Source organism: Aspergillus affinis (assembly GCF_023601865.1).
Source record: "Aspergillus affinis strain CMG 70 chromosome Unknown NODE_124_length_105727_cov_84_656186, whole genome shotgun sequence".
NCBI classification, from domain to species: Eukaryota; Fungi; Ascomycota; class Eurotiomycetes; order Eurotiales; family Aspergillaceae; genus Aspergillus; species Aspergillus affinis.
In genome coordinates this window covers 40,404-56,251 of record NW_026515905.1, presented here as the reverse complement: position 1 = coordinate 56,251, position 15,848 = coordinate 40,404, and the positions used below count along the sequence as shown (strand labels likewise).

The following is a 15,848-nucleotide window of genomic DNA, read 5'->3' as shown; positions in this document are numbered from 1 at the left end:
CGGTAAGTAGCTGTCCATAATATCTGCTGCCCCTTTGTTTTAACATTGTAGGCAACGGGCCAGATACGAGACAGACAAACAGAAAGAAGCCATACGTAACTTAAAATATACGCTCAGCCAGAGGCAATTGCCGGTTTTCTACGTAACATCAAGATCAGTCGGTTCTCATGATGATGTCACTATGAACAGTATTCACTATACCCATGGTCTCTAGCCTGAGGCACGAATATAATATCCCCATTGCTCTTTTGGCCCCTAATTGTAAAAAAGGCGGCGATCGGGCCGCCAACGATTTTCTTTTTATTCTCAAGTTCCAACAGTCCTTGATTTCATTTGCACCGTGGATCTTGACGGGGGTATTCTAGAACAAACCTTGCCATCATGAGTCGGCCTCAGTTTTACGCGAATACCCTCGAGCCTGTCGATATCACCCCAGAGAAGCTACAGAAAACGCTCGAGGACTTACTTGTGGCCGTACGGCGGGGTGTTGATGTGATCCAGAAGGAAAGCCCCCCTTCAGAGGACTGGGGCAGCTCTGGTCTGTATACAGGGCCTGCAGGTATGTTCTGACGCGTTAGCCTCTGATGGCAGGTGGGGGTGGCATGGATTTGGTGGTCGAGTGTGATAGAGCTGCAGATGCTTTTTGAATGTTCCTTATATGTACATACTAAAGCGTTTCTCTGCTAACGCACATGTCCAAGGAATCGCCCTCGCTTTCCTTCGACTCGATCGACAACGTGCATCGCTGGGAGTGCAAGACGAATCGCCGACTGATTTTTGTGGAATCGCCCAAGAGAGAATCCCATCCCAAGGACCGAAAGTCAAACTCCAACCGGGAAGGTTATCGCCCGTCGGCTCGTCTTCTCCGCTAACGGCGGTTGTCATGCGCATCTTAACGGCAGGTTCCTATGGTCACAAAGTTAATGTGGATGATGTCGAGCTTCTACAAGATGCGGTCAATGTTGCCCTTCAGAATGGTCCTATTGTTCCTCATGGAGGGCGGATGATGGGTGGAGACGAGGTTTTGTTTGGTAGGGCTGGGTTGCTATGGGCGATCTTGAATATTCGAGAGCATGACTTCGATGGCCAGAAAACGGCTTACCTGCAGCCTGTCTTTGACGCTGTTCCTAGCCTTATCGATGCGATAGTTGACGCCGGAAGACAGGGCCGGAAAGAACACATTGAGAAGCATGGCAGCGAGGGAGCTCTTCCGCTGATGTGGACGTGGATGGAAGGCCACTACGGCTTGGGACTGTAAGTGGCCGGAGATACAGCGCTCGACGTAGGAAGTACTAATGCGGTGAATAATCTAGGGTTCATGGACTGAGTATGTACATTCGCAATTGCACGGGAAAAGGATGGAACTAATTCTCCCATAGCTGGTATTCTCGCCGTCCTTCTTGCCTGCAGGGCATCGGAGCTGAACGATGGCATCTCACGGGATTACCTCTCCTGGCTGGCTGGCACCGTCACCGGTGTATGTGAACTATGCATTGCGAACGGCGGCCACCTTCCTACGGCCATACCCTCTCGCCATTCCTCATCTCATCGACCCTCTCATTTTGTCCAGATCTGCCATGGCGCTCCTGGAGTATTGCTTCTCATGGCCTGCGCAAGGAGAAACACATACTTGGTTTCCAACTTCTGGGAGCCTACATGGGACGAGGCCATCCGGCTGGCGAGCGAGAGAACCTGGGAGGAAGGCCTACTTTCGAAGGGTGGAGGCATCTGTCACGGAATCGCCGGGAATGCATGGCCGTGGCTGCTTCTGCACGACAGTTTCGAATATGATATCGACACGATGCACATCGCAAAGCGCAACTACGTAGACCGGACTCGGATGACGGACAACAAGTCCACTGAGCATGAACTGACCGGCGACTATTTCTTGTCGCGAGCGTTAGCCTTCTTGCTCCACTCGCGCGAGACACCCCCTTATGACATGTCTTCCGATATTTATCGGCTTCCCGACCATCCGTTCTCCTTGACGGAAGGGTTGGCGGGCACCGTTTGTGCCTGGGCGGATGCCTGCGTTGCCATCCAGGCGAGACTACGAAAGATAGAAATGACAGCGCAGGGGCCTTGCTCGGAGGTTGATCTCAAGCGAGATTCAGTCTTTCAAGGGCTCGAGAGTCGCCAACTAGGGTTCCCAACCCTCGCTTATCATAGACCTACTGGTTTGATCTAGAACAGGTGGGATAAAAGAAGGCGATTAGAAAGAAATCGGGAGGACAAATGGGAGGGGGATATAGTCAAATTTTCACGCTCAGCTCGCTAGGAAATATGGGATATATACATGCTATGCATCAGACATTGGCAACATTGAAAGAAAAAAGAAACGAACGTAGTCCCAAGCGCCTGGCCTAGAATCCAATCACTGCCCCAAAAGAGTTGGTTTCAAGGAGCAGCTGACTTCAGTATAAAGTAAACCCTGTTCGATACATTGGCGGATGACCTGGAATTTCCGTTCGATATTCGATGCGTTTTGGCATGAAGTTGCCCGATGGTGCCTCCACAGCAACCCTCCAGCGACGCCAGCAATGATTCGTCTGGTGATGCGGATCGCCGCAGAAGGTGCAGCGCGCCCCGGTCGGTTTGGAAGAGGGATTCTGCTGCGCTCGCGGTTCTGGCTGACTTTGGCTGCGATTCCTGGCTTTCTGAGGTTCGTTGTTCTGGCGCATCTGGTGGATCACATAGTCGTTGATTTCCTCCTGACTCGGCTTCTTACTGTGTCCCCGAACAGTATGCCGACGACGGGGGTATCCACCATCACGGCTCATCTGCTGCACCACGAAGGCATTGATGTCGTCCTGAGTGACATCCTCCTCTGGCACAGTGGGGATGTTGGATGGAGGTGGTGGTGGCCCGGGTGGGAGCGGTTCAGCAGGCAAAACCTTTCGGGTTTCAAGTCGCCCTCCCGCCCCTCGGATGACCTTCTCGTGATCGATGGCTAGCTTCGCGAGCTCCTGAAACGTCATCCTATGCTCGGGGTTCGGGGCGTTGATTCGGTTATCCCGCAGCATCGCCGTGGCCCAGTCGTCCCATTCGGGCCGCACTTTTAGCTTTGTCAGAAACAAAGTGTTGATCTGAGAGTCGGGAATATCGAAGTCATCATCGATCTGAGTGAGACCCTCCCGCGTCGCCTGGATAAGCGCAATAAAATCGGCTACCGAATCGGATTGGGCAGAATCGAAGTCAACAAACTCGCTGATTTGATGGATCATACGCATATTCCGCTGCCAGGCATCCATTTTCGGCAACTGGTCAAGGCGACTCGGGGACAGGGAAACAAGAGGCCTTGAGGGTGGTTTGGGCCTGGCAAAAAGAGGGGGGGCTCTAAAGAGAGGAGATTCTGACCGTCAGCTTTGGGCAATTGGTTTGTTTGCTGCATGCGAGGCGTGACGTCATGTGAGAGCCCTGGGCCTTATGTAATGCGACTGTAGATCTAAGTTAGTTAAGTTACTCCCCACTGTAGTTATGTACTCCTTATCGCCATCTACATACAATCCAATTCCTAGGAGATAGTTATTAGAGGACTCACATTTTGATTTCCTCTGTTATTAAATTCCAAGAACCTACCTATCAAATCCCTCTACCAGCTCTTGAATCCCTCGCCTTCCGTGCCATGTGGTTGACACGCCACAGCCTATGAGCGTCCGCTGGGAACACGAGTAGTGGCAGTGCTAAGTCGATCCTGGTGATGATGGACGTCTTGGGGGCCATTTTCTTAGCTCAACCGAGTCCGCTTCCCGTCAAGGACGACCATCTCTGCCACTACTTGTTTAGTTGCAGAGCTTCTCGGGACGTGACGTCGTTTGAAGCTAGAAAGGCACTTTCGGTCGCTAATCTTACGCTGTCATGCTGCCCTACGGTAATTCTTGTTAATTCTCCACTTCATTCGACATAGAAAAAAAAAGATGGATATTGTGCCTCCCTCGTATGAGTCGGCAACGACGAGAGATGCATGGTCTATTATTGCTCGCTATATCCCGTCCAGTGACTTATGTGCGGCTGCCCTGGTATGTCAGAGATGGCATGGACTCTTCATGCCTTTTCTTTGGGGGGATCCTGCCTCTCATTTCGGGACCGATAATGATGCTGTATATGGTAAGAGTTGACTCAAAAGATTCATTCGATCCCGTGTCTTTTACTAATAAACAACTCTGAACCACAGTCGCTCTTACGAGATTTAGGAGGACGTTGAAGTATGCAAGACTTGTAGTGCGCATGCTAACGCACACCCTTCACCTTCCACCGGCTCTGTCTGAAATATACGGAGGCCCACGACCCGAGTGGCTGAAGGAGGTCCTCCATTATCTCCCCAACCTACAGTCACTGATTGTATCTAAACTACCTTTCTTCGATCACAACGCAATGATGGCCTTGAAAGGTACTACTCGGAATGAACAACAAGCCGATACCGCTGTTTCCAATGCATATAGCGTCCGTTTATTGCTTGCGGACCGGGAGCCCAACACGACGTCACAGGGCCTTGCGGAAGCACTGCTGAGATTCTCAGAACTGGTGTACCTCGATTTATCATATACCACGCCGGCCCGAGATCGTATGGTCTTATCCTCGTTATCTCAATTGGAACATCTCCAGGTGTTAAAATTACGAGGTATAGGTCTGAAGGATACCGATACGGAATTCCTAGCCAATGCTGTTGGGTTGCGAGCCCGATTCTTAGACTTGCGCGAGAACATGCTGACTGACATGGCCGTGCGATCTTTGTTGCAAGCCTCATTCCTAACCTCGGGCGACGCTGCGATCGATTCTAGTGCAGGAGTGACAAATACGGGGACAATTTGTGCTTTCCCTCAGTTGACTCCATCGTTCTCGAACTCCAAGTGGCTGAGCTCCTCCGCCTTAGATGAACAGTTTATGAAAGCATTGACGCAGCCCCTGACGGGCCGCTCGTGGGTTGAGGGCCTATCACACAGTGGCATCACGCACCTCTATATAGCGGACAACCAGATTACGGTGGAAGGCGCTGCAAGTCTCCTAGCTTCGTCTAGGCTGCATGTGCTCGACGTGGGTACGGTCGATACCGTGGAATCTCTCACTCGAGGGCCGAGTTCCATACCTTCACAGCCCCACGAAGGTCCCCAGGAACTTCCTGGAGCCGAAAAACTGATACCGATTCTTGGATCTGCCGCTCGAGAAAATCTGACGTATCTGAGAGCACACCATGCCATCTGCACAAATAACAACCCGTACAAAGAGTCTGTTTCGCTGAACAACCTTTTGCCCGAACTCCCAGCCGAAACTGAGACCGACACCGCGGAACAACAAGCGGATGTAGAGCTGGATGCTGCAAATGAGATTCATGAACTCCCCGCTCAAGAGGCCCCAATATTTGAGCTCGAAGGGTCTCCGCTTCCACCATCATCGGAGAGACCCGTAAATGGGCCTAGCCAGCCAAATATCTATGAAGACGAACCATTACCTTTGCGTCGACGCGGTTCGATCTTTGCCCCAGAAATCATCGAGGACGGACCATCTCCCGGAGTTGCTCGTGGCCTTTCATTATCGACTGTTTCGGACTCAGAAACCAGTCCGGAGCAGGCCGGGGCAATTCCTCAATGTACTTCGCCTGTATCAATGGATGACCCTCGAGGCCAAATGATTCAAGAGCTACTCTCTAAGAGACCCAAAAACCAATCGCTCCCGCGACGTGATCACAAAGACAACAGCTTTCCATACCTGCATCCCTCTCATGTTCCTCATCTCGAGACGCTGGTTCTGACCGATGTCCCATCCCACGTGCCTGCAAATTCTCCCTACCTAAAATCTCTGATCCGATTCATTACCGCATGTTCTAATGAGGCGCTGCTGGCCACTCTTCAAGCAGGCTCTGATTACTCGCTCCCTCCAGGGCGGGATCGGGTGAAGGCCGAGCAGGAACGATCCCGGTCACTCTTTGCTTTACGACGACTGGTGCTTGAGATTTCCCCTACAGAGAAACTGACTGGCCCTGCCAGACTGACTGCGTGGAAACCCGCAAGCTACCACAACGGGACGTCCAAGTCGACCACAGGGGACCGGGACCTCGAAAATTTGTGGACAGCATCGATGGATGATTTCAGCTTCTTCGACGAGACTGAATGTGGTATTCCTGAGAACGACCCGGGCAAGTACTTCCCGATGGCAGCCCTCAATGAGAAGGTTACTTTGATGCCCGAAGATGACTCGGGGGACTCCACCTCCATATCCTCCTCACCAGGCCTGCTTCATCGCAACTCCTCGCTGCCGAAGCACATGCGACCCGATGTCACTAGCAGGGACATGGCTGCTAATGGCACACATCCACCACAAGTTGAGGAGCCAGAAGTGGACCTGGTCGCCGAACTGGCCGCCTTCCGACGGGCAAAGAAGGTGGAATATGAAGAAGTGGTACGGCGGGATCGGAAACGGCGCAGCACTGTAGGGTCTGCGTCACTGCTCTCGCCTTCGACATCATCGATTCGATCCGTATCTCCATCACCAAGTATCAGGTTCACCGGAGTGGTCTCGACGGCTCAGCTGTCCATGGCCCAATTCGTGAAAGGGCATTGGAAAGGAGAAGTGAAGATCGTGCGAAACGCCGCGCCCAAGGGACGGAGCGGCGTGGTGGATATGTATGGGAATTATTTCGAGAAGGGGTATCTGTATCCTTGACGAGCAAGATGGACATAAGAGTTCTTCTTCTGTACCCCTGAACTATTTCCTGTATGGAATAGCGTATTATGGATGTGCTACACTCAATTAGATCGAGGATAGATCCCAGCAATGGATGACTAGAAATTCAGGCCTAATGGTGTGGGCCTAAGTACTCCGCACAGGGCAAGATGATGTAGTGGAAATGCTACGAGGCGGGGTCGATTGTTGAATCCATAGTTTTGTCATTTTCTTTTTCAATCGTAAACTTGGCGAGGAAGTTTTGTTTGTCGCCAGAGTCATCCGTCATGGTACATACATAGGCCTCGGGATAGGGCAAGTGGTAAGAAACCAGTCCGCCGGGACCGAGTCCACCAGACCGTCCCGAGTCCTCCACGGTGGAAGATACTCATTATCATTTTTCATAGCGTGGGCAAACCGATCTTTAAAATGTCTTGTTTCGTTTTAATATCGTCTCCTGCCCACGGACGACCCGTCATGCAAGCCTTCAACCCCGAAACTGAAACCCGTTCATTCCATTTGAACCAAGTAAGAAAGTTTGTTCAAGTTCTTAACAAAAAGGAAAGGAAACGAAAAGAAGCCACACAGAAGCCTTTTAAAAAATCATTCCATTTTTCTTCTCTGTTTTAACCTTCCTTACAAAGCCTTGTTGGCCTGAGGGGGAGCCAGCTTCTTGCCGTCCTTGTTGTACCTGATACGGGGAGGGGGGGCACGGTTGCGGCGGCCTTCCCGGGAACGGACACTGTAAAGCACAAACCGTCAGCTTTTGTTTATCTTGTGTGATCTTCCCAAAGAAAGTTGTGGGAGGAATTTGCAGGGAGCCGGGAGGTGATGCGTACCGAACAATCTTGCCGTGGATAGCGCAGGAGACGCAGTACTGCAGCTTCAGGTACATCTTGGGGACGGCATAGTCAGTGAAGACGGAGGCGTCGGAAATATCACCTGCAGGATAGGAAAGAATCCGAAAGTCAGCCCGATTTTGCTCTGGAATTCGCAATGCCCATCGGAAGGCGTCCACGCGGTGCGGCTGTGAAATTCCATTGATTCCATGAAGTCGTCTAGTCGTCATTTCCTGTTCCTCATTCATCTCCTCAATCTTCCTCTCTCTGTGGTTGATTGGACTCCAGCTCTTTTCGGAACAACAGCGCGCGCGATGGACGGTGGGATTCAATCAATTGCAGGAATAGGCTCGAACGTACGGATGGCAGCGGACTCAACCATGTTGCGGATGGTGAATCTCTTGATGGCCTTGTCCTTGGGGACGCAGCGAGCGCAGTTGGAGCAGCGCACGGGCTTAACGTGGCCGCGGCCATTCTTGTTACGACCGCTGTAGAGAAAGAAGCACACCAGTTAGTTCTTCATGTTCCCATTTAAGAAAAAAAAAAATCGCGGCCATCTCAAATCCGTGGCCATGTAAATATCGGCCTCTTTCTTGTGGTTCATAGTTCCGTTGGCGTGGTCGATATTGGTAGAACATGGACGGACGGCATGAAATGGGGAAGGGGTCGGTCCTTACTTGTTAGCCCTCTTCTTGACCATCTTGACGGATTTCTCTGTGGCGAAGGGTTAGAGATGTTCAGTCCGGGAGAAGAGGGAAGGCGCGTACTTGGCTTGTCGGGGTTGGTTGTCGGGAGGCAGGAGACTCTCGTGATAGAGTTGTGTCGGGTTTCAAGGTTGTGTGCGGCTAAGCGAGCCCTGAGGGTCACGGTCACGGGATGTGACGGTCTGGATGCCTTGACACCTGAACACCTGAGTGCCTGGCATTAGTCAGTTGATGCCTGACAGCCTCAGGCTACCTTGATCGGGGCCTTACGGGACTCCTGTACCAATACGGGTATTGTGTTTACCTGACGGTGGTCCCATTTGGGATTCTCGTGACCGCAAGCCAATAGTTCGCGCCCCGAACCCCTGTCTGTCCGTCTTCTGATATCGTTCGATCTTTGGAGTCATTGCCGTCCGTCCTTCTCTTCTTCTTCCTCTTCCTCGCTCTTTCTCTCTCGTCTCTCTCTTCCCTTTGTTGTCATCCCTTCTTTCCCCCCCTTCATTTCCTCTCATTGGATCCCTGCCCCTCCCCTTCTCCAGTTTGGTGACATGTCGGCGACAGGTACTTACAGGGGAACCACCAGCCACAAGACTGTCGGTCGAGGCAGGCTGCCCGACTTCGAGAACGGTCCGCAATCCCACATCCCTCGTCCTCGTCCGGACAGTTCTTCCACAATCCAAACACCCCATACCCCCTCCAGCGATATTGGAAGTTCCACCATGAGTGCCGCCAGTAGCCGGCAGCGACAGAACCAGTCGAAGCGCGATGAGGTATGCCATCTTCCTTGCTTGTTTGTCTCTGCCCAACCTCGGATGCCTTCTTTTACCGCCAGTTCGTTTGATGCGGCGTTACTTTGACTTTTTGAATTTTTTTTGCTCGCACTTTTGTCTCTTTGGTGTTTTATTTTATTTTTTTTTACCCTCAAAATCGTCTTGTTTCAATTCGATTTTCTATGCAATTTTCCAATCCCCTCTGCTGTTCATGTCTCCGTGACAAACCACCATGTGATTCCAAAGTTTTGAAACCACACGGATCGACTCTAATGCATTGTACCAGGCGATTCGTCGAAAATTGGAGGCCGACCTCAACAAAAAGAGGCAGAATCCCGCCCGTGCCAGTCGCTCTCGAAAGGCCCCTCCCGGTACCGTGCTGGCCTTGAAACCGAGTCAGGCCCTTCAGATCAAGCCCAACACCACCATCGCCGAAGCCGCTCAGTTGATGGCCGCAAAGCGGGAGGACTGCGTGCTGGTGACCGACGATGATGATCGAATTGCCGGTATCTTCACCGCGAAGGATCTCGCTTTCCGCGTGGTGGGAACCGGACAGAAGGCGCGAGAAATCACGGTGGCCGAGATCATGACGAAGAACCCCTTGTGCGCCAGGACGGATACCAGTGCCACGGATGCCCTCGACCTGATGGTGAGGAAAGGATTCAGACATTTGCCGGTCATGGATGAGAACCAGGATATTTCGGGTGTCCTCGATATCACCAAGTGCTTCTACGATGCGATGGAGAAATTGGAGCGCGCCTACAGCTCGTCTCGGAAGCTCTACGACGCCCTGGAAGGTGTGCAGACGGAACTTGGCTCCAGTCAACCCCAGCAGATCATTCAGTATGTGGAAGCCCTGCGATCGAAAATGTCCGGGCCTACTCTGGAGACGGTCCTGGACGGCATGCCCCCGACCACCGTCTCTGTCCGTACCACCGTGAAGGATGCTGCGGCCCTGATGAAGGAGCATCACACCACCGCCCTGCTGGTGCAAGATCAGGGATCCATCACCGGTATCTTCACCAGTAAAGATATCGTGCTCCGTGTCATTGCGCCCGGCATGGACCCCGCTACCTGTAGCGTCGTTCGGGTGATGACACCGCACCCCGACTTTGCTCCCAGCGACATGAGCATCCAGGCTGCGCTCCGCAAGATGCACGGTCCGTATACCCCAATCCAGCTGGAGGAATCATACATGGTGACTAACGTTGATCGATTTAGATGGCCACTACTTGAACTTGCCCGTTATGAACGAGGGTGGAGAAATCGTGGGAATGGTGGATGTGCTGAAGCTCACCTACGCTACCCTAGAACAGGTCAGTATACCAGGGAAGAACCGGACTCTGCCATGGATCCAGCGTGGTCCGCTAACACCGCCTATTCTAGATCAACTCGATGTCAACTCAAGATGATGAAGGTCCCGCCTGGAACAAGTTCTGGCTGTCCATGGATCACGAGTCGGACTCGATGGTCTCGGGAAGCCAGCAGCAAACTCATAACCGGTCAGTGATGAGTCCCGAGTCTCCGAAACGTGGTTATGACGCCCGAGACAGCGTGCTCCCGAACGAGTCCGCCTCCCACCACGGGGGAGATGAGCACTCGGAGTTTATCGAACATCATCATTCTGAGCTTGCCCCGTTCCCCTTCAAGTTCAAGGCACCCAGCGGCCGTGTGCACCGGGTCAACGTTCTCCAGACAGCCGGCGTTGCTGATCTGATCTCTCAAGTCACGGCCAAACTGGGCCAAGAGGTCGAGGCGGTCGGAGGCGCGGCCATTTGCGAGGACGGAAGGTTGAGCAACACGGGTTACGCTTTGAGCTACTTGGACAACGAAGGCGACACTGTCTCGATCACTACCGATCAGGATCTTGCCGACGCCGTGACCCTTGCACGACAATCGCGTCGGGACAAAGTTGATCTCTTCGTCCACGATCCTACGCAACCCCCGATCCCCGTCACCGTGGAGCCGCAGCCAACGCCTGCCAAGCCCGTGGAAGAGAAGATCACCCCCATCTCTGAAGAGCTACCAAGCGAGGAGCCCATCGAGACGAAGCCGCGGTCTCAGAGCTTCCAGTCGCACAACCACCAGGAGGAGCAGTTGATTGCCGGCGTTCCCAATGACCTGCTCCTGCCCGGCGCGATTGTGACACTGGCGGCCGTCATTGCAGGTGTGTTTGTGCTCAGTCGGGCCACTGCACGGTAAATAAGGAGGAGTTTCAAGGTCGAGGATGGGCGGAAGACAGGAAACCTTGTAAAACTTTATTTTTTTTTTCTCTCCCCTCGTGTTTTGTTCATGTCGGTGGACCTTCTCTCGATCCCTTCAGCATTTTCTTCACTATTTTCCTTCTATGTCTTCTCTGTACCCCTCGTAGCGTTTTCTCAACCCGATTCCCTTTGATCGAAAACTTCCTGGTTTTAATATATCCTTTTAGAGAGTTAGAGTATAGGATACCTGATTGTATGCATACTAGCAGACATCCATATATATATCCATCCATCCATCCATCCATCCATCCATCGCTGGTTCTCTCTCGGACCGAGTAGTCGGTAGTAGTCGGTAGTCTGGCTGTTCCTGGGTGCCTGGGTGCCTGAATGCCTGAATGCCTGGGTGCCTGACTTGGCGGGCGCGGCCCAAAGGGGACTAGTGCGGCGGTGCCTCGAAAGGCTGGAAATTTTTGGTTGGACCTTTTGGACTTCAACCCACATCCTTTATTCCCTCTCCCCCTCCCTTCTTCCCAGCACCGCTACTCCGGCTGGGATGCTGTGCCTGCCTACCTCTCTTGTCTGGAATTGATCTCGTCTGTTTCAACCCTCCGACCTCGTGGATTGCCAAGGGTCGTCTTAACTTCCACGTCCCTCTCGACCACCCCCACCAAAACATCTCCTAAAAAATTCCCATTTAACGCCTTACCCCACTTACCACCTCGGACTCAGCGCCGACCTCCCGTGTCTTTTCTTTCCGTTTCACCACTGGGATTCCTGGACCTTTGACCTCCCATCCTTATCGTCAGGACCGAATCGGCGATATGTCGTTGCTACCCCCCGAAATCCACTCGGCGCTCTCGCAGCTCCTGCGCGCGTTGACCACCGCCGATAATACGATCCGTGCTCAGGCCGAAGAACAGTTGAACAATGATTGGATTGTAGCCCGTCCTGACGTGCTCTTAATGGGCCTGGTGGAACAGATTCAGGCTGCAGAGGATCTTGCCGTAAGTGTCCTAGCTTTTCGCTTGAACTTCCAAACAGCAACGTCTTGTCTTTCCCCCGCATTGCATGCCGGGGTACTGGTTGGAGGAGCAGTCTCGTATTGATTGTGTCTTTCTATTCTGCAGACCCGGGCATTCGCCGCAGTATTGTTCAGAAGAATCGCGACCAAGACGCGAAAAGACCCCGTCACAAATGAGGCCCGGGAACTCTTCTCGACTCTTACCACAGACCAGCGCCTGGTCATTCGACAGAAACTGGTGACATGCCTGACCACGGAGTCGGCGACGGACGTGCGAAAGAAGATTGGAGACGCCGTGGCAGAAATCGCGAGACAGTACACCGACAATGGTATGCACAACACCGACCGTCTGCTTTTATGTTCCTTCCCTTCCACCCCGGAAGTTCCTTTTCCGAACTTGATGAGTGACTCCTCTAGGTGACCAATGGCCCGAGCTTCTGGGAGTTCTCTTCCAGGCCAGTCAGTCGCCCGATGCCGGCCTGCGCGAGGCCTCGTTCCGGATCTTCTCGACCACCCCCGGTATCATCGAGAGGCCCCACGAGGATGCCGTTGTGGGCGTCTTCAACAAGGGTTTCAAGGACGACCTTGTCACCGTGCGCATTGCCGCCATGGAGGCCTTCGCTTCCTTTTTCCGCTCCATCTCCAAGAAATCCCAGCCTAAGTTCTACTCCCTCATGCCCGAATTGCTCAACATCCTGCCTCCGTTGAAGGAGTCGTCCGAGAGCGACGAGCTTTCGTCGGCTTTCCTGGCTCTTATTGAGCTGGCCGAAATCTCGCCGAAGATGTTCAAGAGCATGTTCAATAACCTGGTCAAGTTCAGTATCAGCGTCGTTGCTGACAAGGACCTGAGCGACCAGGTCCGACAGAATGCGTTGGAGCTGATGGCCACCTTTGCCGACTACGCCCCGGGCATGTGCAAGAAGGACCCTGAGTTCGCCCGCGACATGGTGACTCAGTGCTTGAGCTTGATGACTGATATTGGCGTCGACGATGACGATGCTTCCGAGTGGAACACGTCGGAGGATGTACGTGATGCCCCCTCAACCGACTAGACTTCTTTCGTACTTGATGCTGACCTTCGAAAAAGCTTGACCTGGAAGAGAGCGATCTCAACCACGTCGCTGGTGAACAGTGCATGGATCGCTTGGCCAACAAACTTGGCGGCCAGGCCGTGCTTCCCCCCACCTTCTCTTGGATCCCTCAGATGATGTCTTCCTCCGCCTGGCGTGATCGTCACGCAGCTCTCATGGCTATCTCCGCTATTTCGGAAGGTTGCCGCGACCTGATGATCGGTGAACTCGACCAGGTGCTGGGCCTGGTTGTGCCCGCATTGCAGGATGCCCACCCTCGCGTCCGCTATGCCGGCTGCAACGCATTGGGCCAGATGAGCACCGATTTCGCTGGTACCATGCAGGAGAAGTACCACGGCATCGTGTTGAACAACATCATCCCCGTGCTGAACAGCGTGGAGCCCCGTGTCCAGGCGCACGCCGCCGCGGCTCTGGTCAACTTCTGCGAAGAGGCCGAGAGACGGGTTCTCGAACCCTACCTCGCCGAGTTGCTACGGCACCTTCTACAGCTCCTACGCAGTGAGCACCGCTATGTGCAAGAACAGGCCCTCTCCACGATCGCCACGATCGCGGACTCTGCGGAGAATGCATTCGACCAGTACTACGACACGCTGATGCCCTTGCTTTTCAACGTGCTGAAGGAGGAGCAGTCCAAGGAATACCGCCTGCTGCGTGCCAAGGCCATGGAGTGCGCGACCCTGATCGCCCTGGCGGTGGGCAAGGAGAAGATGGGCCAAGACGCCCTGAACCTGGTGCAGCTGCTGGGCAACATCCAGCAGAACATTGTCGACGCGGACGACCCGCAGTCGCAATACCTGCTCCACTGCTGGGGCCGTATGTGCCGGGTTCTGGGCCAGGACTTCGTTCCCTACCTTCCCGGCGTCATGCCCCCTCTTCTGTCGGTTGCGGCCGCCAAGGCGGATATTCAGTTGCTTGACGACGAGGACCAGATCGACCAGGTGGAGCAGGATGAGGGCTGGGAGCTGGTGCCTCTAAAGGGCAAGATCATCGGTATCAAGACCAGCGCGCTTGAGGACAAGAACACCGCCATCGAGTTGATCACCATCTACGCGCAGATCCTCGAGGCCGCCTTCGAGCCTTACGTCCTGGAGACGATGGAGAAGATCGCCGTGCCCGGCCTGGCCTTCTTCTTCCATGACCCCGTTCGGGTGTCGTCGGCGAAGCTCATCCCCCAGCTTTTGAACGCCTACCGGAAGGCCTACGGCGAGTCGTCGCCTGGTTTCGCGCAGATGTGGAACAAGGTGGCCGAGAAGATCATCGAGGTGCTCAGCGCCGAGCCCGCGGTCGACACGCTGGCCGAGATGTACCAGTGCTTCTACGAGTCCGTGGAGGTGGTCGGCAAGAACTGCCTCACTCAGCAGCACGTGCAAGCGTTCATCGAGTCGGCCAAGTCGACGTTAGAAGACTACCAGGTGCGCGTGAAGGCGCGACTAGAGGATCGGGCCGACGCCGAAGACGGCGACGAGGAGAACCTCGACTACGAATACGCCGTCGAGGACGACCAGAACTTGCTCAGCGACATGAACAAGGCCTTCCACACCATCTTCAAGAACCAGGGCACGTCATTCCTGCCCGCCTGGGAGACTCTCATGCCGTTTTACGACGCCTTCATCACGAGCCAAGACCCCACGCAACGCCAGTGGGCTCTGTGCATCATGGACGACGTGCTGGAATTTTGCGGATCCGAGTCGTGGAAGTACAAGGACCACATCATGCAGCCGCTGGCCGCTGGACTGCGGGACCAGAACGCGGCCAACCGCCAGGCCGCTGCGTACGGAGTGGGAGTTGCTGCGCAGAAGGGTGGCGAGGCCTGGAGTGACTTCGTGGCCGCTAGTATCCCCAGCCTGCTGCAGGTCACCCAGATCAACCAGGCGCGGTCAGAGGAGCATGTTTATGCGACGGAGAATGCCGCCGCCAGTATCGCCAAGATCTTGCACTTCAACAGCAGCAAGGTGCAGAACGCCAATGAGGTCGTGGCCAGCTGGATCGCCACTCTGCCCATCACTTTCGACGAAGAGGCCGCTCCTTACGCCTACTCCTTCTTAGCTCAACTGATTGACCAGTAAGTTTTCTCTCTTTCCATCCTACCGACCGTTCACTAACGCTTTGACTGCAATAGGCAACATCCGGTGGTGATGTCGAATGCCGACAAGGTGTTCGGGTATATCGTGCAAGCCCTGGAGAACGAGACTTTGCAGGGGCAGACGGCCGGACGAGTGGCCGCCTCGGCCAAGCAGCTGGTGACCAGCACGGGGCTGAATGCCGATCAGATCCTGGCGGGTGTGAACCCCGACAACCAGGCGGCGGTGCGGAGTTATTTCCAGTAGAGACGGCGCAGCAACAGAGGAAATTGGTTTATTAACAAAGGCGTGATATGGGAACGAGTGGGTGCCGGCTCTATTTGTCTACGTGAATTATGGTTGTTTCTAATGTCCCATTTGATTTCCCCCCTGAATCTATAGCGTGTGCCCCCCGTTGGTCGGTGATTGTGCACTGCGTAGACCGGATTCTTGTTCTTTTTGCTTTCGCATTTTCTTTTCGGTCCTTCCAGGGAGAGAA

General features: G+C 53.8%; 5 protein-coding genes across 5 annotated transcripts; 3 read left to right on the top strand and 2 right to left on the bottom strand.

The window, feature by feature from the left end:
- Positions 1-381: 381 nt before the first annotated feature.
- KD926_001245 (lanthionine synthetase C family protein) lies at positions 382-2,188 on the top strand (the record flags this gene model as incomplete). Its single annotated transcript, XM_053104936.1, has 4 exons — positions 382-559; positions 702-1,254; positions 1,314-1,327; positions 1,380-2,188. 4 exons carry the CDS (start codon positions 382-384, stop codon positions 2,186-2,188), a joined length of 1,554 nt encoding a protein of 517 aa, XP_052951838.1.
- A 226-nt stretch (positions 2,189-2,414) lies between these two features.
- On the bottom strand, positions 2,415-3,251 carry KD926_001244 (uncharacterized protein; the record flags this gene model as incomplete). Its single annotated transcript, XM_053104935.1, has 1 exon — positions 2,415-3,251. The coding sequence occupies one exon, from the start codon at positions 3,249-3,251 to the stop codon at positions 2,415-2,417; it is 837 nt and encodes a 278-aa protein (XP_052951837.1).
- Positions 3,252-4,227: 976 nt separating this feature from the next.
- On the top strand, positions 4,228-6,660 carry KD926_001243 (uncharacterized protein; the record flags this gene model as incomplete). The annotated part of the gene is made up of 1 exon (XM_053104934.1): positions 4,228-6,660. The coding sequence occupies one exon, from the start codon at positions 4,228-4,230 to the stop codon at positions 6,658-6,660; it is 2,433 nt and encodes an 810-aa protein (XP_052951836.1).
- A 636-nt stretch (positions 6,661-7,296) lies between these two features.
- KD926_001242 (40S ribosomal eS26 domain-containing protein) lies at positions 7,297-8,523 on the bottom strand (the record flags this gene model as incomplete). The annotated part of the gene is made up of 6 exons (XM_053104933.1): positions 7,297-7,402; positions 7,500-7,602; positions 7,860-7,987; positions 8,177-8,213; positions 8,267-8,409; positions 8,474-8,523. 6 exons carry the CDS (start codon positions 8,521-8,523, stop codon positions 7,297-7,299), a joined length of 567 nt encoding a protein of 188 aa, XP_052951835.1.
- A 228-nt stretch (positions 8,524-8,751) lies between these two features.
- On the top strand, positions 8,752-15,616 carry KD926_001241 (nuclear import receptor PSE1; the record flags this gene model as incomplete). The annotated part of the gene is made up of 9 exons (XM_053104932.1): positions 8,752-8,973; positions 9,260-10,133; positions 10,195-10,289; positions 10,360-11,140; positions 11,907-12,181; positions 12,305-12,527; positions 12,616-13,223; positions 13,286-15,351; positions 15,409-15,616. The coding sequence occupies 9 exons, from the start codon at positions 8,752-8,754 to the stop codon at positions 15,614-15,616; spliced, it is 5,352 nt and encodes a 1,783-aa protein (XP_052951834.1).
- Between the last annotated feature and the right edge of the window lie 232 nt (positions 15,617-15,848).